The 26911-nt window shown below is 40.8% G+C and overlaps 1 protein-coding gene across 1 annotated transcript in view; it reads right to left on the bottom strand.

The window, feature by feature from the left end:
* Positions 1-16057, bottom strand: part of LOC100551729 (putative N-acetylated-alpha-linked acidic dipeptidase) — a 42189-nt gene extending 26132 nt beyond the window's left edge. Inside the window, exons 1-4 of the mRNA XM_003219368.4 lie at positions 15785-16057; positions 12502-12607; positions 5127-5313; positions 1772-1873 (exon numbers count right to left, since the gene is read on the bottom strand). Of these exons, the coding sequence (XP_003219416.3) occupies positions 1772-1873; positions 5127-5313; positions 12502-12607; positions 15785-15914 (525 nt within the window). The 5' untranslated portion in view covers positions 15915-16057. The remainder of the gene's footprint in view (positions 1-1771; positions 1874-5126; positions 5314-12501; positions 12608-15784) is intronic.
* Between the last annotated feature and the right edge of the window lie 10854 nt (positions 16058-26911).

The raw sequence follows: 26911 nt of genomic DNA, 5'->3' as shown, positions 1-26911 counted from the left end.
TGTATCTTCTCCCAATGGGATTAATGGTAATTTATGGATTTTGACTTAGATGGTCTTTTTTATTTCAACACCACCCTCCAGCAGAAATCAGAAAAAATTCATTGTGCATATTTCTATTTTTTTCAGATTTAAACACACACATGAAGCATATGCCATAATGTCATTTCCACATCAATAGAATGTGTTCCAGGTTTTAGTCTGAGTTTAGGGTTCATCTACACTTAAATTAATGCAGCTCAACACTACTTCAAATGGAAAGGCTCAATGCAATGGAATCCTGGAAGCAGTAGTTTTATAATAACTTTAGCCATCTCTGCCAAAAAATGCTGATGCAAACTACAACTCCCATAATTCCATAGTACTGAGCCCTGGCTAAAGTGGTGTTGAATGGCATTATTCCTATGGTGCAGATGCATCCATTATCTGGTATTGGTTTTTTCACCTCTGGTGTGACAGAATTGGCCGTCTGCAAGGATGTTGCCCAGGGGACACCCAGATGTTTTACTTCCTGTGGAAGGCTTCTCTCATGTCCCCGCATGGGAAGCTGGAGCTGACAGACAGGAGCTCACCCCGCTCTCCAGATTCGAAGTGCCAAATCTGGTAGGCAGTCCTGCTGGCACAAGGGTTTAACCCATTGTGCCACCGGAGGTTCCTTGGTTTTGGGGTGTGATAATGGCACAGGGAAGAACAATAATAACTGCATTATTACTATACAGAGGAAATATTCCAGTGGTGAGCAACAGCTTTTGGGGGCAAACTCAAATGTAAGAAAAACTTTAATGTTTTTTAATTGGCTCTGCTGCCCTGGAGACTAAGATTCGGGGCAATGGATTCAAATTTCATGAAAGGAGATGCCACCTAAACATTGGGAAGAAAATCCTGACTCTGAGACCTGTTCAACAGTGGAACTCTCTGCCCTGGAGTCCAGTGGAAGCTCCTTTTTTGGAGGCTTTTAAACAGAGGGTGGATGGTCATCTGTCAGGAGTGCTTTAATTGTGCTTTTCCTGCATGACAGGGGGTTGGACTGAAAGGACCATGTGGTCTCTTCCAGCTCTATTTTTCTATGAAAAGAGCAGGAGATGGGGGAAGGCCCTCACATTAGGCAGATTCCATTAAAAATTATAAAGGGGTGCTAAGCCAAAACAGAACTTAAGATAGTTTAACATTTAGTAGTAGTGAGAAAACAAGGATGCAGCAAAAGAAGAGATAATAAGGTATCTCAAAGAGGTTAGGACCAGTACCTGAGATTCATATTTGAAAAAATATATCCACTTTGTATAATTGCTGACTCCTCGAGATTGATTTTATGGTATTCTTGGACTAATGTTCTTCATTTCATTGGGGTTCACTATTACTCATGGATACAGGGGTCATACTGGACTTAGAAATTCAACAAGCAATTTGAACTAGACCAAATCTATTGAATGAATAGGATTTTCATGAGTTGACTTTCCATTCAAAAGTTGATTCAATATGTCTACTCTAGTAATTGAATTTAGGACACTGAGACAATGAAAACTTCTTAAGGCTAGTACTGCTGTACTCAATAAGTCTCTTTTAAGTGCTGTCACATTGTCACATTTCCAAGAGAGAGAAAAAACCTTTAAATTCCACCAAATTGGAGGAAAGTTACATAGATCCAAGCAGCTTCAATATGCCACCAGATACCAGACTGTGAGGTTTACTGCACTGTCAAAAAATACAAAGGAACGTGACAATTTGAACAATCCATAACCATTTTAACAAAGCAATTTTTCCCATTGATTCTTACCTCTGGCATTCCCTGGGCTGAGAAAGCACTGTAAGGAGGTACAACATTATCAATATTTTCATATCCTGGGGGTGGCGGCTCAAATAACGAGGTATTGAAAATCTAGGTGAGACAGAAACAGAAGGGGAGGAAGCATATTAAAAACAAATCTGATTCATTCAAGCAATGCACTGATTAGAGGGTTGCTGTGAGTTTTCCAGGCTGTATGGTTATGTTCCAGAAGCATTCTTTTCTGATGTTTCACCTGCATCTGTGGCAGACATCCTCGGAGGTTGTGAAGTATGTTGAAAATTACTCAAGTGGGCTTTACATATCTGGAACGTCCATGATGGGAGAAAGAACTCTTGTCTGTTTGAGACAAGTGTTAATGTTGCAATTGGCCAGCTTGATTAACATTGAATAGCCTTTCAGCTTCAAGGTCTGGCTGCTTCCTGCTTGGGGGAATCCTTTGTTGGGAAGTTTTAGCTGGCCCTAATTGTTTTGTGCCTGTAATTCTCTTGTTTTCAGAGTGTTGTACTTTATTTACTGTCCTGATTTTAGAGATTTTTTTAATACTGATTTTGTTCATTTTCATGGTTTTCTGTTGAAATTATCCACATGCTTGTGGAATTCAATGGGTTCTCTGTGTAGTCTGACATGGTGGTTGTTAGATTGGTCCAGCATTTCTGTGTTCTCAAATAATATGTTGATATATAAACAGATATATAAACCTCCCTTGCTTAGTTTCCAATATACCTCACAACCTCTGAGGATGCCTACCATGGATGTGGATGAAATATTAGGAGAGAATGCTTCTGGAACATGGCCATACAACCAGGAAAACCCACAGCAATTCAGTGATTCTGGCCATAAAAGCCTTCAACAATGAACTGATTATTTATTTATTTATTTATTGGACTTATATACCACTACCCCCAATTTGGCTCGGAGCGGTTTACAAAATAGATAAAACAATACAGTTAGCTTTAGATAACAATAAGAGCGGACATAGCCCCAAGTTTTCACCCTTCAAAGGCTTGTCGGAAGAGAAGGGTTTAACAGGCTTTCCGAAAAGCAAGTAGGTCTCGGGTAGTTCGAATTTCAACTGGCAAGGCATTCCATAGATAAGGGGCTATAAGGGGCAATAAGTTGGGATTGCAAATATCTTCTAAGAATTAGAGAGCCTGGGTAGCACGTTGTAGCCTTTGGAATGCTATGAAGATGAGTCAGTGGGGCACAAGATCTATACACTTGTCTGTTAAAGAGCTAGAGGGCTTATCATCATGGACCACAAATCCCAAAGCAGGCCAGAAATTGCTCCTGGGTGCCCTTGATGCAAGGTAAAAACAGTTACGGTGACCTGATTTTACTCACGATAGCAGAAGTTGGTGAATGCTTTCTTAAAAGTCTGGAGAAACTCCACACTTTGAGGTTGGTGCAAACAAATGGGCTGGTTCTAATTCAGAAATGGCTCACTTGGGCACATTTATTTATTTATTTATTTGCTATATTTATACCCCGCTCTTCTCACCCCGAAGGGGACTCAGAGCGGCTTACAGACTACGGCAAAATTCAATGCCGCATTATACATACAAATAATAAATATAACATTTCAAATTATAAAACAGTTAAAACACATAAATGCAATAAAACAGATTAAAAAACATAGTTTCCCAATCACATTTTCCCACACAGGCCAAACATAAGCCTGCTAGTATGTCAGTGCCACTATCCTGTTTTCCCCGTGCTTCACAGATCATAGTAAATGGGTAGCACTTCCTTCTGCATCAGTTTTCACCACAGTCATGGCAACTGAGTTTTGGACTATCACTGGTGTTAGCAAAGGCTTGTAGAGAGGAGGGGGTTGCCCTCTACTTTCCCCCTCCTCTTTCCAAGTTACATTGGCACCTTTGCTGACATTGGCAAAGGTCACGAGTGACAACCAGGAGTTCACCAGAAGTCTGTGGCGGCTGCTGCAGTGACAAATAACACAAAAAATAAGGTTGCCCATCCAGCAGGGCTGAACTAGATTTGGCCCAACTAGACAGCCAGGACACCACTCCCACTGCTGTCGCAGTTCGAGAGCGGGTTGGTACAAATCCCTTAACAGAATCCAGCATCAGTCTGAAGCAAAAATAATTTAGGTTGTCGAAGTAGATGGGACTAGAGTCAGGGAGAAACAGGCAAGGCAATAAGGTACTGCATGAAAACCAGCCAGGAAGAGAAGAACTGACACCGTGTGAATATGATTTTGAGAGCTGGGAATATATATAAAAATTTCAAAGAGTTCATGTTGAAATTAATTGTTGCATAACACATCGTGATTGGTTTTATTTTCTACAACAGTGTTGAACTGAAAGGGAGAACTGGTCCCACGTTACTACTCTGAATTCACTGATCCACACAGCAACTTTCCCAATGTAGCAGCCACCTTGAGAGCAAAGGATCCAAGGAAGGATCGTGAGGGTAAAAGGAAAAAGTGAGTGGTTGGAGCTGAAGGGTTGGAGCTGTGGATCAGTCTAGATAGGGGTTCCAACTTCCATTACATTTCCAAATATCAGTTACTGAGATGGAGCATGTGCACCGATGACCTCTTTATGAGACTCCCACAGCTACCTGATGTGCTACTGCAGAAACATAATCTCAATTAGACATACCTCTGATGCAGCGGATCACTTCTAATCTCACTCATTAATTTTGATTTCTCATTAGATGTAAGAAGCCTTTTTACCATCGCTCAATTGCAAAAGGGATCCCAACATTTTTTTAAAAAACCCATAAAAACTCTTCAGTTGATAGCTTAAAATATAGCTTAGGTATCTTAAGAAAAGGAGTAGGCAGGCAAAATTACCATTATAAACAAACACAGCCATTATAGGAATTTTGAATATGAACAATTTTCAAGCTTCACTCTCTGCAATGTTAGAAATTGGTGCAATACATTTCCAAAGTTACAAATGTGTACAGTTTTCAGGCCTCACTCTCTGCAGTGTTAGCAATATTCTGGAGAAGGCAGAACAGGGTAGGAGTGAAAATTGACAAAAAATTGGAAATGGCTTTTGTACCCTTTGAAGATGGAATTTCAGTACGTGTCACTTGTCGTGCAAACAGGTTGCATGTGCTGAAATCTCCTCTTCTACACAGCCATTAAAGGTAGAACAGTCATCTCTGTTTTGATTCCAGCAGCCCAATATGGGGGTACCCCAATTCTCTCCCCCCAATTGGTAGCTAGCTACACCATTGAATCATATCCATATATGTCTTGACTTATGTGGAGAACACCAATTTTTCCATGTATTTATGGTTTCCTTCTTGTGAAATTTTTTACAAGGAATTGTTGACTAAAAAAAGTGGGGGAAGATTTTCTCTCATTTACCTCATTTCCATGCTCATCAAGAATTGAGATGTAATTGGGATTTGTCTCATTTGGGTAGGAAAGCAGAACGTCGTAAGGAGCCAGGTGAACTGAGTCCAGGCCAAATGCCTCCCACTGGGCTTGTATTTGTTCAGCCAGGTGTAGATTCTCCTGTGTGCCAGCCAGGTGAGGCTGCTGAGTAAAATTACTGGAAGAGAGAGACAAGTGTGTTATTTATTTGAGAGTGGAAGTTATATCCATTGTTTCATTAGATTTGTTAACCAGTTTTGAAACGGAGTTTGAAATTTCAGTACAATAAAGTGCTTGTGCTCAACAAAAGATATCTGCCCTTGGAATTTTCTATGCCCTCCAGGGGCCAGGCTTTAGCACAGCTGGCTAATCTCAAGCAGTAATAGATCTCTACCAACCAAAAGGTTGGCAGTTTAAAGCCCGGGTCAGGGTGAGCACCCGACCTTCAGCCTAGCTCACTGTTGACCTAAGCAGTTAGAAAACAGCTGTGAGCTGTTAGTAGAGAAATTAAGCACCACTTAAGTGGGGAGGTATTTTTATACCACCATAAAAAAAGAAAAAAACAGAAAATGCTGGCAATCAAAGAGTAGGAGGAAAAGTCGGTGATCAAGGACTTGTTGTCATAGATGACGGAGCAGCAGCACCCCCTGTGGCTGGAATTGAGCACAACCTCCAGGACACCGAAGCTGGAAAAAATGTCAACAAATACCTCTATCTATTGTCTGTCATATATGTCTAACAGTATTGAATGTTTGCCGTTTATATTTCCTGTGATCTGCCCTGAGTCCCCTTTGGGGTGAGAAGGATGGAATATAAATGTTGTAAATAAAAAATTAATATATAAATATAGTATACTTCCACTGAACATTACCATACGAGTCATGCCTCCACCTTCGTTACTTCAGTTTGGATGGGAATATTTTAATAAATCAAATGCAGAAATAATCCTTAGAATGTGCTCTTTAACTATCACTAATCACTTTTCCACATAATCACCAGACAACTGGATACATTTCTGCCAACGATGAACAAGTTTTCTGAAGCTGTGATGGAAGAAGGTGACACTCTGTTTCTGCAACCAGCGTCTCACAGTACCCATCGTAAAATGCCAATTATGCTTGAAATTTCTCTCTGAGTGATACGATGATCATCCTGAATCAATCTGTCAACCTTTTGCTTGTGAAACTCAGTCCAACTCTTTGTTTGTCACGTAAGTCAGATGTTCCCACTTCAACATCTTTAAACTTACCCAACAATGCACAGTACTCACATCAACCCAATCACCATTAACAGCTTGCATTCTCTGATGAATCTCCTTTGAGGTGACACCTTCTGCTGTCAAGAATTCAATGACTGCACGTTGCTTAAGTCGCGTTTACTGACCGTCTGCGCAGGGTTCCATACTTCGCACTTTAACAACACAACCATTCAATGCTAAGGCTTCCCGCCAAATGGAACTGTAGAGGAGAGTCTACTAAACAAGCCAGTACCTGCCGCATACCGTACTGTCATCTGTTGAAGAGTTATGAAGGTGGAGGCATTACTTTTCATTCAACCCTCATAGATTTGCCCTGGTGAGTCTAGCAAATTTCTAGAGAGGATATCTTTCTAGGATATCTATCTTTTTTTTTGACCCTCCAGTTTTACTCTAAGGTAATTTCCAGCAGAAGTCATTCATTTCAGTAGAGTTCAGTATAATCCAGTTTTCTACTCCCATGGTAAGTTCAGCAATGTATCGCCTGTTGATATGAAGGTCATATTGTATTTCTAAAGCCTAACTAATGAAAAGAAAGAACTTTTCTGAAGTAGAAAACCAGACCCCCCACCCCAACTATTCTGTTTTGGTAGGGACGGTCCTGATGAAGCCCTCGCTGTCCCATTTCTGGGCTGCTTTTGAAACCCTTGCTCTCCATTTGCTTCAATTGCTGCAAACTGAGTTCGAAGTACAAAAGTAATTTACACATAGGTAATTCAGCAGAGTGGAGAGGAGATGAAATTTTTCCCTTTTCAGTAGGTTCAGGAATAAGAAAACTGCTCCTGCATATCTTAGCTTGTGTGTTCTTCCTCAATAACTTTTACCAACTTGACTACATTCTGCTGTATCTTGGCTGCCTTCATTCTGGTTTTCAGCTGTGAAATGTGGGAGGGTATAGAATGTGTCACTTGATAAATAGAGAGTAAAAACTGGAGTCTGCAGTCTATCACTAGAGGGCTAATGAGAGACAGGGAAAGAAAGAGAAAAAGACAAGGGAGTCAAATTACCAGCTCTGAATCATTCCAGACCCTGAGGTTTCCAGGATCGGATCAGGAGAAAGGTAGCAGTAAAAGTGCTGGTTACAAACCTGAAGGACCCATACAGGCTGGGATGTGAGGGTTCATATCAATGAATGTTTCCAGCCACCTAGAAAGGTTTTATGATCTTCTTTGAAGATCATTTTGTGAGTGAAATATGGACAGAACTTGGGGAAACAAAATGTTGGGACTTCAGCTTCTAGGTTTCCTTGCTGATCAGCCATTTGAAGATTCTGGGGGCAATATTTTCTAAAAACAACCTGTCCAAGCTCCAGATACAATGGGCAACTAAAGAAAGAGGGGACACCAAGATGCATGTTTATAGAGCTATTGTCCTCCCAACCCTGCTATATGCCTGCAAAACGTGGTCTGTTTACAGATGTCACACTCAACTCCTGGGATGATTCCACCAGTGTTGCCTCCAAAAAATCCTGCAAATCTCTTGGGAAGGCAAGTGGACAAATGTCAGCATGCTGAAAGAAGCAAAGACCACCAGCATTGAAGTGATGCTCCTACGCCATCAACTCCGCTGGATTGGCCGCATTGTCCGAATGCCCGATCACCGTCTCCCAAAGCAGTTACTATACTCCCAACTCAGGAATGGAAAACAGAATGTTGGTGGAAAGAAAAAGAGATTTAAAGATGGGCTTAAAGCTAACCTCAAAAACTGCGGCATAGATACTGAGAACTGGGAAGCCCTGGCCCTTGAGCACTCTAATTGGAGTTTAGTTGGGACCAGCAGTGCTGCGGAGTTCGAAGAGGCATGAGTAGAGGTGAAAGGGAGAAATTTCCCTGATTGGGACCACATTCCACCTGGAAATCAATGTCCTCACTGTGAAAGAACATGTGAGTCAAGAATAGGACGCCACAGTCACCTACGTACCCACCACCAAGACACTACAATTGGAGGGACATCATACTCTGACAATGAGGGATCACTTAAGTAAGTAAAAAAGTAAAGAAAGAGGGACTTTTCACTGATGCAGAAGGGAAAGGGAAGCACATAGCTAATATCAAGCTTATGCAACCTTCTTCTTTCCAGGTATAGGACACTATAGCTTCCAATATTCCCAAACCAGGAGATGAAAGGAGAATTGAAATAAGATGGGGATGGTAGTACAACATCTCTGGAAGGGACCAGGTTGGGAAAGGCAGGCTTCCATGGTTGCAATTCTGAAGTCTTCTTGTTAATTAAAAATCACATTTGGCTGAAGGCAGTTATAATTTGAAAACCCCAATTGGCCTACTTAATTAAGACGCACATACCTATTTCCCCAATCATTTAAATGCCATTTTTCTTCTGTAATTTAAGATTTATATTGGCTGTTTGGGGAACAAAATGAGTCTCTGCTTTCCCCTTGTTAACTTCTAAAATATGTAACATGCCCTCAGAGATATTGCAGTCTTAAATGAATGAATGAACGAGTGAATGAAACAGAGAGAGACTTCAAAACTCCTTTTCAGTGCTGCCTAATGACCACAAAATGTATAGAGCTGACAGTGGGTAGACAAATTTCAACACGTTAGAAATCATGACTGGAACAGTGGCTTTGTTAAATCACTAATGATTCTGTGCCATAGTATTTTTCCCCACTGGAAAAGTGAGCTGTGCTCTAGCATTCCGAATAATAACAGCGGCATGGATGAAAAACCAGCTGATGTTGTAATTACAAGTCAGCATAATTGCAAGTCAGTGTATTGTAAGTCATTTTAGCAAGATACAGAGTATGTAACCAAATTAATCTTAGAAAATACCACAGTCCCAATAACTGATAATATTTCCAGGATGCTGTAAAACAGGTACAGTGGTTGCTAGTCAATGTAAATGGATTCTCCTGCCTTGAATGACAGAGGGTCTTACTATTTTCCCTTTGGATTTCCCCTTTTCTTTTGCACAGAAATGATAAATGCATATCATCTCTTTGTTATTGGAAGTATAGTCAGCCCTTAACATTTGTTGAGGTTAGGGGTCAGGACACCAACAAAAATGAAAAAAGCACACAACTCTCCATTTCTATTTTACCTGGGAAAATAACCTTTTAGGAATCTCAGAGGATGGCAAAGCAAATCTCCTTGGTCACCAAAAATTGGAAATGACTTGGAGGCTAATAACAACAACAACAACAACAACAACAACAACAACAACAACAACAACAGAAAGAACAAGAACAATATATAGGACTTTTCAATCAGTCTGGTTACCCAGTTGGTCTTGTTTTCTCATTTGCCTAGGGCTGTTGCAAGAATCCTGTAACCTTCCAAATATTGTTGGACTCTTAGGAGATCTAACCAGCCATGTTGATAGCAAGGGCAACCCACCAACATCTGGAGGGCTGCATTGTTCCCATTCCTGCTGTAGAAGGGAAAGCAAGACAAAAGAAATCAGTGTGTACCACTGACAATATAGTCTCTGTCAGACTACTTTCATGCTACTCTGTCACACCACATTGGCTCTTCAAAAAGCTATTATCTTCTTTTCTCCCATGACTCCATAGGATTAAAGTGGTATTTACTCAACATTAATTCTATGGTATGAATGTACCCTAGGACCCTGGGAGAACAGGATTTGAATCCCTGCTTAGTCATGGAAACCCACTGACCTTGATCAAGTTATACTCTCTCAGCCATAGAGAAATAATAATAATAATTATTATTATTATTATTGACACAACGACGTTGTATGACACAGCAAACAAGATAGACATGCTGGATTTTGTTTCACAAAACCACAAGTCAAACACTTCCCAAGTGTCTAGGACTGTGTGATGTATTTTCGGATGATGCATGCAGATCCCAGCAGGGTGGCCTTTTGCAGTTGGCAGATCGTAATTTTGTCAATGTCTATTGTTTCCAAATGCTGGCTGAGATCTTTTGGCACGGCACCCAGTGTGCCCATCACTACCTGCACTGGTTTCTGCCAGAGTCTTTGAAGTTCAATCTTGAGGTCCTGATAGCGGCTGAGTTTTTCCTGTTGTTTTTCGTCAATGCGACTGTCACCTGGGATGGCAGCATCAATTATCCAAACCTTGTTCTTTTCCACAACTGTGATGTCTGGTGTGTTGTGTTCCAGAACTTTGTCAGTTATTATTATTATTATTATTATTATTATTATTATTATTATTATTATACAAAATCCAGCATATCTTGTTTGCTGTGTCATAATAAAATAATAATAATAATGAATTGTGAACTGGACACAAGCAGAGCTAGATGATCTGGACAGAAAGATAAAAAACTGATGACAATCCACTAGTCATTACACCCACGTAGTGATGTCGACAGACTTCACCTGCCCAGAAAATCAGGAGGAAGAGGGCTTCTGTAAGTGAAACAAACGGTAGAGGAAGAGAAACATGCCCTGGCAGATTATGTAAAAGGCAGTCAAGAACCAACATTGAGGGAAGTCAACAGTAGTAAACTGCTTCAAGTTCAAAATACGAAGAGTGAATACCATAAAAACAAAATCCAGAGCAGAAGAGAAAATTGACAAAAGAAGGCTCTCCATGGACAGTTCCTAGGAAAAATCGAGAGTCAAATTGACAAAGAAAAAACATGGTTGTGGCTCACAAATGGAACTTTGAAAAAGGAGACGGAGGGCCTGATTCTGGCAGCCCAAGAATAAGCCATTAGAACCAATGCCATCAAAGCCAAAATTGAAAAGTCGACAACAGATCCCAAATGTAGGCTCTGCAAGGAAGCAGATGAAACAACAGAACACATCCTCAGCTGCTGCAAGAAGATCGCACAGACAAGACTACAAGCAGAGGCATAACACCGTTGCTCAAATGATTAATTGGAACTTGTGCCACAAATACCATCTGCCTGTGACAAAGAACTGGTGGGATCACAAGCCGGAAAAAGTTACACAGAATGAACATGTCAAGCTACTCTGGGACTTCCAAATTCGGACAGACAGGGTTTTAGAGCACAATATTCCTGACCTCACGATCGTGTTAAAAGACAAAGTATGGATTGTTGATGTCGCAATCCCAGGTGATGGCAGGATTGAGGAGAAACAACTGGAAAAGTTGACATATGAGGATTTAAAGATCAAACTACAAAGACTCTGGCACAAGCCAGTCAAGGTGGTCCCAGTGGTGATCGGCAAACTGGGTGCAGTACCTAAAGGCCTTGGCCTGCACTTAAACACAATCGGAGCTGACAAAATTACCACCTGCCAGCTGCAGAAGGCCACCTTACTGGGATCTGCCTGCATTATTCACCGATACATCACACAGTCCTAGACACTTGGGAAGTGTCCAACGTGTGATCCAGTACAACAGCCAGCAGAGTGTCTGCTGTGGACTCATCTTGTTGTGTTTCCAATAATAATAATAAACTTTATCTATATTCCGCCCTCTCTCCCTGAGGGGACTCAGGGCAGATTACAGAACATATACGGTAAACATTCAATGCCATTCTACAATTTAACAAGAACAAACAATACATAAACAGAGGCAAAGGCTTTTCCCATCTTTTCCATTTCCTTCATCTGGAGACTGTACTCGACTCCGACCATGGGGGGGGGGGGGGGGATGCTGTCACTCCATCTTCCATGCCAAGGAACTTTGCCCTTAGACGTCCTCCTAATCGAATTACTGGCATGTCCTTATGGATGCCTTTTATTACCTCAACGCTTAAAGCAGTACCTATTTATCTATTCACATTTCTTTTTTCAATCTGCTGTGTGGGTAGGGAGCTGGGGCTGACAGCGGGTGCTCACCCAACCAGGGCTTGAACTGTCAACCTTTAGATCAGCAGGATTTTCTGCAGCTAGTGGTTTAACCCACTGTGCTAAGCCCAACCCCTAATGCAAAAGCAAATAGTTTCTGAACAAATCTTGCCAAGAAAACCCCACAACAGGTTCACCTTAACAAACTGGAAAGTCGATAACAACAACAAAGTGGTGACAAGCCTCCCCCTGAATATATTTTGCCAAGAACACTCTCCAAACAGTTTGCCATAAATAGGAGTCAACTTGAAGGCACAAAACAACCATGATATAAAATTCAAAGGATGAGTAGTCTGTGCATGTGTGTGTGTAAAGGCATTCAGTAGGGTCTGTTTCACTTACCGTAAAAAATCCTTGATGTTCTCTGCTTTCATTTCTTTCATAAATACCCTCTTCATCTTCTGATGAGAGCATGTCTTTGGTGATTGATCTGTATTACTCAGCCAGCCTGGTAGACAGATGAAATTGATGATTTTCCCAAAAGGAAATATGACAGGCAACATATGCAAAAACCATTTTACAGAGTTTGTTACAAAAAGAAGATGGAGTTTTCCTTCTTTGCACAGGCACACACTAATTCCCAAAGTCTTTACAAGCAAAGTGATCTGAACATGCTCTGAAGAATCCATTTATGTTTTAAGGCTAGTCTCCAAAACCAGGAGGACATCTCCATATGATCTGTGCAGGATTCAATGCTCTGCATTTCTCTCCTTAGAAACAGGGCCAGAAGTTTTACATCAGAAATAGGAAGAGCTTAAATATCATAGAGGCACTGAATCCCCTCTGATCATGGAAGCTAAGTAGAGTCAAATTGAGCTAGTACTTAAATGGAGGGAATCCAAGATGGAATGTGTCCACAGAAAGGCAACCAAAGTGGGCAAAGTTCTGGAAGCCAAGTCTGATGAGGAATGGTATAGGGAACTGGGTGTGTTTAGATTGAAGAAGAGAAGGTCAAGAGGAAATATGATAGCTTTAAATACTGTAGAATTGTGCTGGAGAACCTAGCAATGCCTAGAGGAGTGTTCTCTTTAGGTTTCCAGCTCAAGTATGTAGGTCAGCTTCTGTCAATAGCTGCACCAGAAGCTAGCCATAGAATTTTATTGGCTTCTGCAATCACATCCTGCACTACTGGTATCTTCTTTGGATGCCTGGAATTTTGGGGGCAGTGCATATGTGTCAAATGTAATATAGAATTTGTTGCATAATTTTAATATATTCTATCTAGTTATATAGAATATATATATTCTATCTAGTTATCTAGTTATATTCTATCTAGTTATATAGGAGCCCCAGGTGGCACAGTGGATTGAAACCGCTAGGCTGCTGAACTTGCTGACTCAAAGGTCGGTAGTTTGAAACTAGGGAGTGGGGTGAGCTCCCGCTGTTAGCCCTAGCTTCTGCCAACCTAGCAGTTTGAAAACATGCAAATATGAGTAGATCACTAGGCACCGCTCCGGTGGGAAGGTAACGGCGCTCAATGCAGTCATGCCGGCTACATGACCTTGCAGGTGTCTACGGACAATGCTGATTCTTCAGTTTAGAAATGGAGATGAGCACCAATCCCCAGAGTCAGACATGGCTAGACTTAATGTCAGGGGAAAACCTTTACCTTTAACTAGTTATATATACATGGACTTCTTGTCATTATGTTTGCAATATTCAGTTATAGTCTGCCTCATAGAAATCCAGCAGTATATAAACACTAGGATGAAGGACCATTCTTTCATTATTATATTTTTTTGTTTGACTTGGTGAGAACTCCAGCTACATCACATTTGTCTACAGTAAATCACCTACTGTAGAGTTACACATTGTCTGAATAGCAGACAATTGTCTGTACCGAATAACAACATTGCACAACTGGATGCATACCAAAGGGTACAACTGGATACAGAATTCAAACCATGTGAACATATACTTGGGTATTCAGATGAGTGGCCACATCTATATGTGCAATGTCACTTCCATAAGTAAATGCAACATTTTGCATTGGACACTAATATTCAATAACTTACACCACTAGAATCCCCGCCCTTGTGAAGAACTATGGATACGGATAGCAAATAATACTACAATAGTAACCATAAAAAAGGTGTTAGTGTTAAGTGTTTCCCATTGAGGATTCAATTTTTTTAGTCCACATCTTCCCTTCTCTTCCATCTCAAAACAGATATGCAGTATTCCATGACAGATCAACACCCTGAATCCTCACTAGGCTATGGACGGGGTCAAGCGAAAGGTTTGCTTCTGTAAAGAGTTTTATACTTGTGTAAATTTCCCTATGTTTGCTGAAACTTTTCCCTGTGGGTTGATGGGCTATGCAAACAATGCTCACAGCCCTGAATGTTAGAAATAATGAGGGGGGGAAAGAAGAGACAATAACAACAAAAAACCTTTCCCTAATCTTAACAGACAGGAGATAAGGTGTTCTAAAATACACAAAAATATACAGTTAATGTGCCTTTAACAATTATAGAATAAGGGTACATGTGGACCAAATACCTTGGTGTTCTGTGACAGCCACATGACTCACAAAGTCATCTCACTCCCAACCTGAGGCACATTTGCTTGACTTGGTTGAGCCCCGAGGAAGACAAGCCAGGAAATGCTCCAAAGCTTTTCCAAAGTTTCTTCGAAGCTCTGTAGGACCCACATTTCAGAATATGTGTGAACAGTTTGGCCAGCTCTAATTTGTGATGACCCCACTGTTCACGTGGCTATCCTGCTTTTCCTGCCTTTGCTAATGTCAGCAAATGTGATGGCTAGGAACTCAGGGTTCAGGCCAACTGAATAGTTCAGACACTGTTCCTTCCACTGATGCAGTTTGTGAGCAGAACCATGTAAAAGCAGATTTCAGTTTCAGACTGGTCCCAGGATTTCCTGCTCATGAAGATACACCCTCACATAATACATGATTAAAACATAACATAAGATCAAAAATCAGCTTCCAGCTCAGTCCAAAGTATTCAAAGAAGTTTCCACCCAGATAAAACTCACACAAACGTCATCCAAAACTCCCCTCCCAATTACAACTAGTCCTGGGAAAGTGACAATTTAGAACAAAAAGAGCTACCCTTTCTTCTTTGGTTTTTGGCTTCATAATCTATCATTTAAAGGTGCTGCTCTATATTCATAAAATTCAGTTTAAACCTCATCATTTCTTGGTACTCAAAGACTTTACTTCCTTTACTTCCAGACTTTTTTTAACAAGTCCTTTTTGAGTCCGGCTGTGCAGCTTAGTGAATTCCATAAATGCTTTGCCTGTCTCAAAGTCTCTGGTGAATAATACTTGCTGCGAGGGAGAAGACTGTAGTTTTTCTGGGTTCCTCAAAAGAAATGTAAGAAGAAAGGAGACATAAAAAGAAAGAAAGGGAAGGACAGAAGAAAGTAAGTAAGGAAATTTGTGTTAGCCTTTAGTAAAACAATGTATCAATTTCCTTACTCAAAAAAAGAAAGAAAAATGGCCTTGCCCCCAACAATCTTCAGGAACAGACCTCTCTCCATAGAATGTAGAATTCATTTTCCTGACAAAATGAATGACAAATCACACACACATGCACCCCCCGATTCTTTCTCTACAAACACTGTTTTAGCAGATCAAAAGTTGGCACAGTCTGACAGATACCGATAAGGAAGCCAAGCAGGAACACGGCGACTACCAGCCCCACAGCCAGCACCCAGAAGCGTCTCCGGCTGCCACAGCTGGTGCCCCCAGTGAAAGTGGGTTCGGTGGCAGCTTGCAGAGTGGTCCACATCCTTCCTTCTCAAGTGTTTTCCCCAAGCTCTGTATTCAGTCTGATCCCCTCCAATCCCTGCAACAAGAGCACACAAGCAACACACGCACATTCCATTCAAGGGGGCGAAGTCCTCCTCGCTCTGCTCCTTTTGCACAGATCTCAGCTCCTCCTGCAGGCTATGCAGATGGGAGAAGACAGATCCTTCAGCAGGCCAGGCTCCAAGTGTTGATCCCGTGCCAACACTCATGGCCTGGCACTGCCATCGCTTTGTTCACAGGAGCTGGGTGACAGGTGCCTTCAGAAGCCGAGGCAGAGCTTGAAAAGTCTGCTTTCTGAACTGAAATAGTTAGATATATCATTCTAAGCCCTGTTAAAAGTAGCTAGCTTCCACTGTAGTCACAATTTGTTACACATATCTCATTGGCCAAGATGTGACGTTGTGCTGGCACAATGTAAAGATACCCAAACAAAGGGTGTATCTACATTGTAGAATTGATACAGTTTTACACTACTTTCTCTGGCATGGCTCAGTGCTATGGAATTCTGGGGTGTATAGTTAGCTGAGACACCTGGACTCTTTGGAAAAGAACAGCTAAAGACACTACTTTTACTGTCATGGGTCAATGCTATTGAATCCTGGAGTGTGTAGTTTACAGAGATACCAGGACTCTTTGGAAGAGAAGGGCTCAAGTTCTTCATGATTCCACTGCTTTGAGCAATGGCAATTGAAATGATGTCAAACTTTATTATTTCTACAGCATCAAAGCATCCATGATGACAAATACTACTTTACACTAACATACTGAACACTGACATTGTGCATCCAATTGTGTATGTGCCAGTGGCCTGCATATTATTGTATGGGGCAATGTGGAGGGGCAGTTTTTACACTCCACAGTGAAGAAAGTGGTTCAGTGGATCCTTGGTATCCACTGGGGTTTGTATCCAGGACCCTTCATGGATACCAAACCCCATGGATGGCCAAGTCCCCCCCACCTTTAAAGTTGACTGAATTGCATTGGTGGTTGTTTGATATTATTACTGTTGTATAAACCTTTGTTTTAACTTCTGTTTTATCATCTTCTTGTGTTTTAAACTGTGTATATTGTTAATGTATTTGCGCTGTTACTTTTGTAACACTGTGAGCCGCCCCGAGTCCCCACGGGGAGATGGTGGCAGGTTATAAATAAAGTTATTATTATTATTATTATTATTATTATTATTATTATTATGTCCCATTATATACAATGATGTAGTAAAATGGTGTTCCTAATATAAATGACATTAATAAAGATATTATTAATAATATCTTTAGAAGGCATGATCATCAAGTTTGCAGACGACACCAAACTGGGAGGGATAGCCAACAGAAGACAGGAGCAGAATTCAAAACGATCTTAACAGATTAGAGAGATGGGCCAAAACTAACAAAATGAAGTTCAACAGTGACAAATGCAAGATACTCCACTTAGGTAGAAAAAATGAAATGCAAAGATACAGAATGGGGGATGCCTGGCTCAACAGCAGTACGTGTGAAAAAGATCTTGGAGTCCTTGTGGACAATAAGTTAAACATGAGCCAACAATGTGATGCAGCAGCGAAAAAAAAAGCCAATGGGATTTTGGCCTGCATCAATAGGGGTATAGCGTCTAGATCCAGGGAAGTCATCCTACCCCTCTATTCTGCCTTGTTTCCTTTTTTGATTTTTAATATGTATTTTCAAGCTGTGAATGGCTAAATCCATGAATGCAGAATCCATGGATTTAGAGGGATGATTGTACTTTCAAGGCACTGACGAATAGTTCTGCACTATTCAGGAATGTACAACCGTACGGCTAGAATCCTGTTGGTTAATTCCAACAAAAGGAGACTTGTTGCATCAACTGTGAAGCCACACCTTGTGAGGAGCACTTTAGGGAGCTGGATATGTTTAGCTTGGAGAAGAGAAGGAGCCAGGCTTAGCACAGCAAGCTAAACCACTGTGCTGCAGAAAGAGCCTACTGATCGAAAGGTCAACAGTTCGAGCCTGGGTTGGGGATGAGCACCTGCTGTTAACCCCAGCTCACCTGCTCACCTAGCAGGGTCGAAAACAAATATGTGATTAGATAAAATATGTAGCACTTTTAAATGTAGTTATAAATGCACCTGATCGAGGAACTATCTTTACCTCTTCTGTGTTGTCTGTCCTTGTCAACTGTGTAATTGGCATTAATGTTTGCTGTCCCTATCATGACTTAACATAGGAGGGGATCTGGCAATTATCATCCCACATGTAAATAAGCACCTTTACCCATTTCTGCATGAATAGGGAGCTCTAAAGACAATGGCTACCCAACTCCTAAAATCTCAGATTCTGCACACTTTGAACATATTTTTAAGATGGAGTCCCAAGGAGAATGACCAGAAGTAGATTTGAATCATATGATAGGCTCCATGGGACACAGAGCTCTGTAAATTGCTTTTAAAGTGTGTAGAAATAGAGTTTGGGGGGGGGGGGGGGCTGCATCTGATGAGGTCCTAGGACATGGAGCAGTAGAGTCAAATTAAAAGTAAAAGATTCCTCCTAAACATTAAAAGAAATTTCCTGATGGTAAGAGCTGCTCGGTAGTGGAATATATTGGAGTGTGATGGACTTTCCTCCTCTGAAGGTTTTTAAGCAGAGACTAGATGGCCATCTGTCAGGAGTGCTTTGATTGTGTGTTTCTCAATGACAGGGGATTGGAGTGGATGGCCCCTGTGGTGACTTCCACCTCCATAATTTCTCATACTGTCAAAGCTGACTTTGTTCACCTATATTACACAGACATATGTGGAGTTTTCAAAGAGTAATTGCCATTTGTAACTTATTCTGTGCAAAATTCACAGGTGGTTGTCCTTGTTTTTGCAGCAAAACATTTTCTGCATGGAAAAAAACAACATTTAAGTCCAGAAATATTAATCCTTGCATGGAAAATGTCCTTTTCTGCACAGAAAGTACTGTTTTCTATATAATTTATGATATTTATGTAGAATAAAACCCTTTTAAAGAATTTTCTGTGAACAAAACAATCCATTTTAAAATATATTTGAACAATCTTTCCATATTTATTTTCTTATATCTCAATAGCAACTATCCCAGAAGTTCCTGAAATGTTTCAATACTCTACATGCTGATTTTGGAAGTTAAGCATGGCCAATCCTGGTTACTATTTGGATGGTAAACAATCCAGGGATCACCATGTAATGCTAGGAGGAAATCCTGCCTGAAAACTTTGGTAACAACTTAACAGTATTTTTTAACAAATTCTTACATTCCCTTTTTCAAAACATCTCTTGGTGGAAGCTTCTGTACTACGAACGATTCTGATATTCCAACTGTGTTGACTTTTAACGGAAAAAATCAATATTGAGCTGCAAACACATTTATACACATCAATATTAAAGAATGTTTTATTAGCCTGCCCAACATCAGAAAATGCATCAAATGAAAAGAAGAAATCCCTAGCACTCTTATCAAAGCACAGGGGAAAATTGATTTAGAAACACAACTAACCTGGGTTTATAAAACATATACTTTAGGGAATTAGTTTTAATTTTGATTTGCATTTGATTGCAGAGGGCATTGAAGGAGAGATGAGATTAAATAGCTTCCAGATTAAATAGCATGTGTTTATATGTCTTCATTGGGCATCTGAAGTATTTTTAAATGGTTTGAACTATTTCCATTGGGGTTGGCGGTGCTGGGTAGGATGACCATCTCTCTTAGTAGAAAACAGAGTCTTATGTTCCTATTTTTAAAAGAGGCAAAATGTCGGGGTAGATTTCAACCCCATATCTGTGATGGATAGGTTCCCAAACTTCACATAGATATACATAATAGGGTCGGATTGGGCATTCAGCCATTTAATAGCCTAATTCTTTGTTGACCTAAGCAACCTGAAGGACAGTTGCATCTGTCGAGTAGGAAATTTAAGTACCGCTTTATGCAGGGAGGCTAATTTAACTAATGACACCATAAAACAACCAGCAGCATGAGAAAGTACTTCATCAAGGACTCGATGTCACAGTGGATGATGAAGCAGCAGCTCCCCCTGTGGCTGGAAATGAGCATACCATCACGAAACCAGAAGCTGGAAAATGTTAAATTGCCTCTGTGTCTGTGTCTGTATGTTGTATGTCTAATGGCATTGAATGTTTGCCATGTATATGTACATTGTGATTCGTACTGAGTCCCCTTCAGGGTGAGAAGGGCAGAATATAAATATTGTAAATAAATAAACAAATAAACAAATAAACACAAAAACAATTCCTTATGATGTGTATCAAGGGTGATGCCTTCAGGATCAATACATCCGATGTCAATCTAAGCTACATTATGGCACCAGATAAAAGCAGAAGATCTACATAGAGAGGGAAATACACACACACACTTTTCAAGGCAGTGCTCTTACTCTGAGATTCCTCCCTTTCATTTTGACCCCATCCATCACAGTTATGTCTGTTTCTGATAAATATAACTGCACTACTTGGACAAGCAAGTAGTAAATCATCTTGCTGTCTTGTCTGTCGAGTAATGGCAGGAATCCAGGCTTTTGATAAAGTCTTAAATGTTCAGAATGTGAGCCAAATCCTGTACTTGTTTATTTATATTCCATGTTTCTCCCAATATGAGATCAAACATGGCTGATTGCATATGATAACAAAAAATGTTAAAAGAATGAACAATTTTAAAAATTAAAGCTATAAAACAGTTTAAAATGTGCACAAAATATAAACTAAAAATATTATCTGTATGTACCTTCCAGTTGTCTGCCAGTTTACATAGATTTCATGAGTCCCTTATGGTATTATTAGTTAAGGAAAGGCAGTTCCTTCCTCAGAAATCTAGCTTACAAGCACCTTGGCAATTTCCCATCCAATCTGGGGCTGATTTTGCTTAGCTTCCAAGATCAAGTAGGATCTGATGCCTATATACTGAATCACTCTATGAAAAGCCCTCCTGCCTCATCCAATTAAAGACCAAAGGCCTGGGGTCAGTGGCAACCTGGCTGTGAAAAGCTCAGAGCCACAGTCTACAGAAGTTGTTTTTCCAAGCTCTAGGGAAAGAAATCTGCCTTGCATTGTTTTGAGCAGCATTTTTTAATGAGTTTTCTGTAATGTCAGAATTTTACCACTAGATGGCAGGAACATGCTACACATGAGTCATCCAGGAAATTGCTTATGGTCTTCCACCTGTTCTCACCTGTTTATTTAATCCTTTCACACTACATTTCAGCACTATAATTCTGCTTTGACTGCCATGGGAACATGCAATGGAACCCTAAGGTTTCCAGTTTAAAGAGAGGCACATTACTTTCAATTCTCACTCACAGAGCTCTATTGACTAACCAAAATAATAATAATAATAATTTACAAGTAAAACAAGCAGTCAAAGAAGAAGAACATGTCCTGGCAGAATATGTAAAGCAAAGTGAAGAACCTGCTTTGATTGAAGTCAAAAATCAGAAACTCCTCAAAGCACAGCAGACAAAAAAATCAATACAAGAAAACTGCACTACAAACTAGAGCTGACAGCTGGCACAACAAAACATTGCATGGAAAGTTCCTTGACAAAATTGAAGGAAAAGCTGATAAGGAGAAGACCTGGCTATGGCTCACAAATGGGACCCTGAAGAAGGAGACAGAAGGCCTGATCCTTGCAACCCAGGAGCAAGCCATCAGAACAAATGCAATTACGGCCAAGATTGAAAAATCAGCTTATGACCCAAAATGCAGACTCTGCAAGGAAACTGAAGAACCATTGATCATATCTTCAGCTGCTGTAAGAAAATCACACAGACAGACTACAAACAGAGGCACAACTATGTGGCCCAAATGATTCATTGGAACTTATGCCTCAAGTACCACCTGCCAGCAGCAAAGAACTGGTGGGATCACAAACCTGCAAAAGTATTGGAGAATGGGCACGCAAAGATACTGTGGGACTTCCGAATCCAGACTGACAAAGTTCTGGAACACAACACACCAGACATCACAGTTGTGGAAAAGAAAAAGGTTTGGATCATTGATGTCGCCATCCCAGGTGACAGTCGCATTGACAAAAAACAACAGGAAAAACTCAGCCAGGAGCAGCATTCAAAACGACCTTAACAGACTAGAAAGATGGGCTGAAACTAACAAAATGAAGTTTAACAGGGACAAATGCAAGATACTCCACTTAGGCAGAAAAAAAATGGAATGCAAAGATACAGAATGGGGGACGCTTGGCTCAACAGCAGTACGTGTGAAAAAGACCTTGGAGTCCTTGCTGACAACAAGTTAAACATGAGCCTATAATGTGATGTGGCAGCTAAAGCAGCCAATGGGATTTGGCTTGCATCAATGGGAGTATAGTGTCTAGATCCAGGGAAATCATGCTAACCCTCTATTCTGCCTTGGTCAGACCATACCTGGAATACTGTGTCCAATTCAGGGCACTGTAATTGAAAGAAGATGTTGACAAGCTGGAATGTGTCTAGAGAAGGGCGACTCAAATGATCAAGGGAATGGAGAACAAGTCCTATGAGGAGCAGCTGAAAGAGCTAGGGATGTTTAGCCTGCAGAAGAGAAGGCTGAGACGAGACATGATAGCCATGTACAAATATGTGAGGGGAAGTCATAGGGAGGAGAGAGCAAGCTTATTTTCTGCTGCCCTGCAGAGTAGGACGCGGAACAATGGCTTCAAACTACAGGAAAGGAGATTTCACCTGAACATTAGGAAGAACTTCCTGACTGTGAGAGCTGTTTGGCAGTGGAACTCTCTCTCCCGGACTGTGGTGGAGGCTCCTTCTTTGGAGGCTTTTAAGCAGAGGCTGGATGGCCAATGGCCAGGGGTGCTTTGAATGCGATTTCCTGCTTCTTGGCAGAGGGTTGGGCTAGATGGCCCATGAGGTCTCTTCCAACTCTATTATTCTCTGATTCTGTGATTTTAAGACAGACAGAAGGAGGTATGTAGTCTTGAAGTCCAGTTTTTTGGTGCCTTGGAGGTCGAGGTTGCACTCAAATTCAGTCACAAGGGGTGCTGATGCTCCATTCTCTATGATGAAGAGACATCAGGACTTCCTCCTTCCACCTTCCTCTCAGTCACCGGATTTCTGGTCTTGTTATTTATGGTGTCATAAAATACCTCCCCCTCAATTTGCCAAACCTAATTTCTCTACTTACTGCTTATAAGCTGTTTTCAAGCTTCTTAGGTAAACAGTGAGCTGGGCTTGATGGTTGGGAGCTCACACCGACTGGGCTTTGAACTGGCCACCTTTCAGTTGGTAGATCTTATTACTTCTGGTGATTTACCAGCTGTGCTACAGTCCAGCCCCAAGCATTCTGTAAGATATAGACATGGAAATTATAGTGGAATTCCTTTGATAACATTAGGCAGTGTGAATGGGACCCAAGTTGCAAGTCAGCGCCAGCAGATTCTGGACTACAAACTCCAAAATTCTACAGGAGGCAGCACTGGATTTGAAGTGGAACCATACTCTCTAGTGTGATGAGGTCCTAGGTGACTATGGGCTTCTCTCAATCTCACAAAAGCCCATGATAAATTCACTTTAGGGTCACCATGAGTCGGAAATGATTTGGAAGAATTCAATAACAACACAACAACAAGGCCTATTATCATCTCCATGGAACTTGAAGTCCCAAAGCATTGTAAGGATGGACAGTCTCTAAATGAATTCTTACAAATCTCTGCTTCTATAGACTGTATAATATACATTTGCTGAGACATAATAGCCATGTCCCAGTTTCTATCAAATCCTGCAGACAAAGGAAGGGAAATAGACTGCTCCCAGTAATAAAAAATTAGGTGACCTTTGCTGTTGTTAATAAATTGACAGCCATTTCTAAGCCATGACGATCAACCAACTGATGGAAATCATTCAAGAGGGCATGTAGAGGATGTGCAGAAATTCTGCATCCAGTAATTTCCTCTGTATAAGAGAGGACAATAAAAGCTTGCACTGTGAATTACTTCATTTCAGGATATCTCCCGTATACACTTCATACATTAGAATAGGCTTTTATATGTGGCTGCTTCACTTGCATTTTTTTGGTTATCCCTTATATCCCATGATTTCATCATAGGCTACTTGAATCTTCTACTGAATTCTTGAAATTTTGATTTTTTTGGGCAGGATCTCTAAGGCGTCATCAGTGCTAAAGGAAACCAAAATGATTATGCTATAGCAGTGGTTCTCAACTGTGAGTCCCCAGGTGTTTTGGCCTACAATTCCCAGAAATCCCAGTCAGTTTACCAGCTGATAGGATTTCTGGGAGTTGAAGGCCAAAACATCTGGGGACCCACATCTTGAGAAGCATTGCACTAAAGGCAATGTAGTTTGAGTTTTAAACTACCTTAAGGGGGAGATCAAGGTACAAATCTCTGCCCAACCATGGAAACCCACAGGATGAACTTGGGCAATTCTCACATTCTCATCCTAAAAGGAAGGTAAAAGCAACACTGATTAAATATTACCAATAAAACCCCATGATAGCCTTTGGGTTGCTATGAGTTGCAGCTTGAAGACGCATAACAGCAACACAAATTAAGCCTTTTAAAAATTGGCCTGAATTTCAGGAAGCTATGCAGGGCCAGACCTAGGGCATCATCATATTCGAGCATCTATCCACTTTAAATGCTGTGACTGCCTCCTGAAGATTTTTGGAGTTTGTAGTTTAGGGAAGGGCCTTTAAATTGCTCATCCAGAGAAGCCCTGGGTCTAATTCAGGGGTCCCCAAACTAAGGCCCTAAGGTCATTTACCTGGCCCCTGTCCTAAACTTTAAGTCTGAAATGACTTGGAGGCACACAACAACAACAACCCTAATTTTGAACTATTTCATTATAGTTCAGCCCCTCCAACAGTCTGAAGGATGGTGAATTTGCCCTCCACTTAAAAAGTTTGAGGACCCCTGGCCTAAACTATGAACCTCTAAATTATGCAGGAGGCAGCAACCAGATGTAAAGTGGATTACAATGGATAGATGCTTGAGTATGATGAGACCCGGATGGAAAGTCGCAATGAATACCAGGTGTACAGCTCCTGTTTCCATGGAGAGTAACTTCCAAAACCTCCTGTGCATTCTAGAAACTATGCATAATAACAAATCTATAATTTTATTATACTGAGATGAAATACATACCATAGAATCACTGAAGGACGTACAGAGGTCAACAAATACTTCTGGGGAAAGTATTTTTTGGAGTGTGGGTTAGCAAAACCATGGATACCGGCTCTGTAGATAAGAGGGTCATTCTGTATTTCAGGAAACCATATGAAATTCATGAAGCTATCTTTCAGAGGAAGGAACTGGCAAAATCCCCTGCCTAAGGAAACCATATGAAATTCATGAAGTCACATTAAGTAGACTTGAAGGTACATATATCACACACGTACATATACAATTTGGTGACAATACAGATTGCAACCGAAACTCTGCATCCTGACCACTGGAAATGTACTAAAGCTGGAATTTACTTGGGGAAATATGCACACAGGTGTATTCTGCTGACAGTTGTAGAAACAGAGTTCAGGAGACAACATGCTCATCTACACTTTATCTTTCTAAGTTATGTATGTATTGTTCCCGCCTAATTTCATTCCCATCCTGAAGGACTCATAATGGATTGTCAGAGAAAATCCATTTTTGCACACCATCCCACCCTCTGCATAGAACATGGGAGCTCTTGTATCAGTTGGGTGATAAAACTGAGATACATTCAAGTCTGAACTTCAAAAGAATTACCTAAGGTGCTGAGTCCTATCTCCAAAACTATGAGCAGCACTTTACATAGATCCTTCAAAATTCAGACTAAAACCTAAAGCAGGTTTCCTATCCCACTGATATTTAGCTGCAAACCTCCCCTGCCCCATTCAGGCCATTATGTTTTTTTAATATGAGTATATTGTGATATGCCTGACATGGCTTCCTCTCTGATTGGCTCCATATATCATCTCACAATGAAGTGTGATTAGTTTCATGACTGTGATATCACTTGCTTGGCTCTTTGCTCAACCACTTAGACAGCAATACTGCAGCTGCATCCTGTTGGTTTCATACACCTGTTGAAAGTCCCTTCCATATGTGGTTATACTTTTCTTTAAAGTTGTGTCAAAGTTCTGTCCACTATACTACCTTAGAGTGTGGTGGAGTTTAAACAGACACCAGAATGGCCATCTGTTGGGAGTGCTTATATTGTGTTTTTCCTGCATGGTAGAATGGGATTGGACTGGATAGTCCATGTGTTCTCTTCCAATTCTATGAATCTATGATTCTACTAAAAGATCAGGAGATGGGAGAAGAACCAAGAAGGCCGTCAAATTAGGCAGATCCTTTGTCTGCTCAGTCCCACACAGAGTCCTACATTTTCCAACTTTTTCATTTATCGGAGCACACAAAGCCACAAAGGGAATTGGTTTGAACTCATGGCAAGACCAACAGAAGGTGAGAGTCAGGGCAATGTGTGGAACTTGAATGATGAGTGGAATTGAGTTTTCTTTCAGCCTGTCCTTGGGCTGCAACTCATAAATTGTGAGTTTGCTCTACTTAAGGTTGTTGTTGATTTCTCTAACAATGTGCTGCTGCCTCTCCATTTATTTCCAGGACTGCTTGGTCTCTTGCTTTTCCAAAAGGCATAATAAAAGATGGGATATTTATAGTCTTTCCCCAACTATCTAGTGCAGCCTATAGTAAAAATTAAATGCCAAGCATCTGCCTGCAATTTATTGCGCTGGCTGAAACTGCCTCTCTTGCTTGCTGCACCATTTCCTTCCGCTGCAATAATAATCTCATTAGCTTGCACACCACACATGCTTATGTTCATTGATTTCCCCACCCAGCCTCCCAGTTTAGCTTTCTGCACCAAATAGTTGGTGTTTTCAAAAGGCAGAATCCAAGGAGGGAATCTCCCATTCATTTGAAATGCACCTGTGTAGAAATGAACTTTCAGTTTTGCTTGTATGCAGATTTATCACTGAAATCATATAACATTGTTGTA

Source organism: Anolis carolinensis, chromosome 3 (genome assembly GCF_035594765.1).
Source record: "Anolis carolinensis isolate JA03-04 chromosome 3, rAnoCar3.1.pri, whole genome shotgun sequence".
Taxonomy (NCBI): domain Eukaryota; kingdom Metazoa; phylum Chordata; class Lepidosauria; order Squamata; family Dactyloidae; genus Anolis; species Anolis carolinensis.
This window is presented reverse-complemented; position numbering and strand designations above follow the sequence as displayed.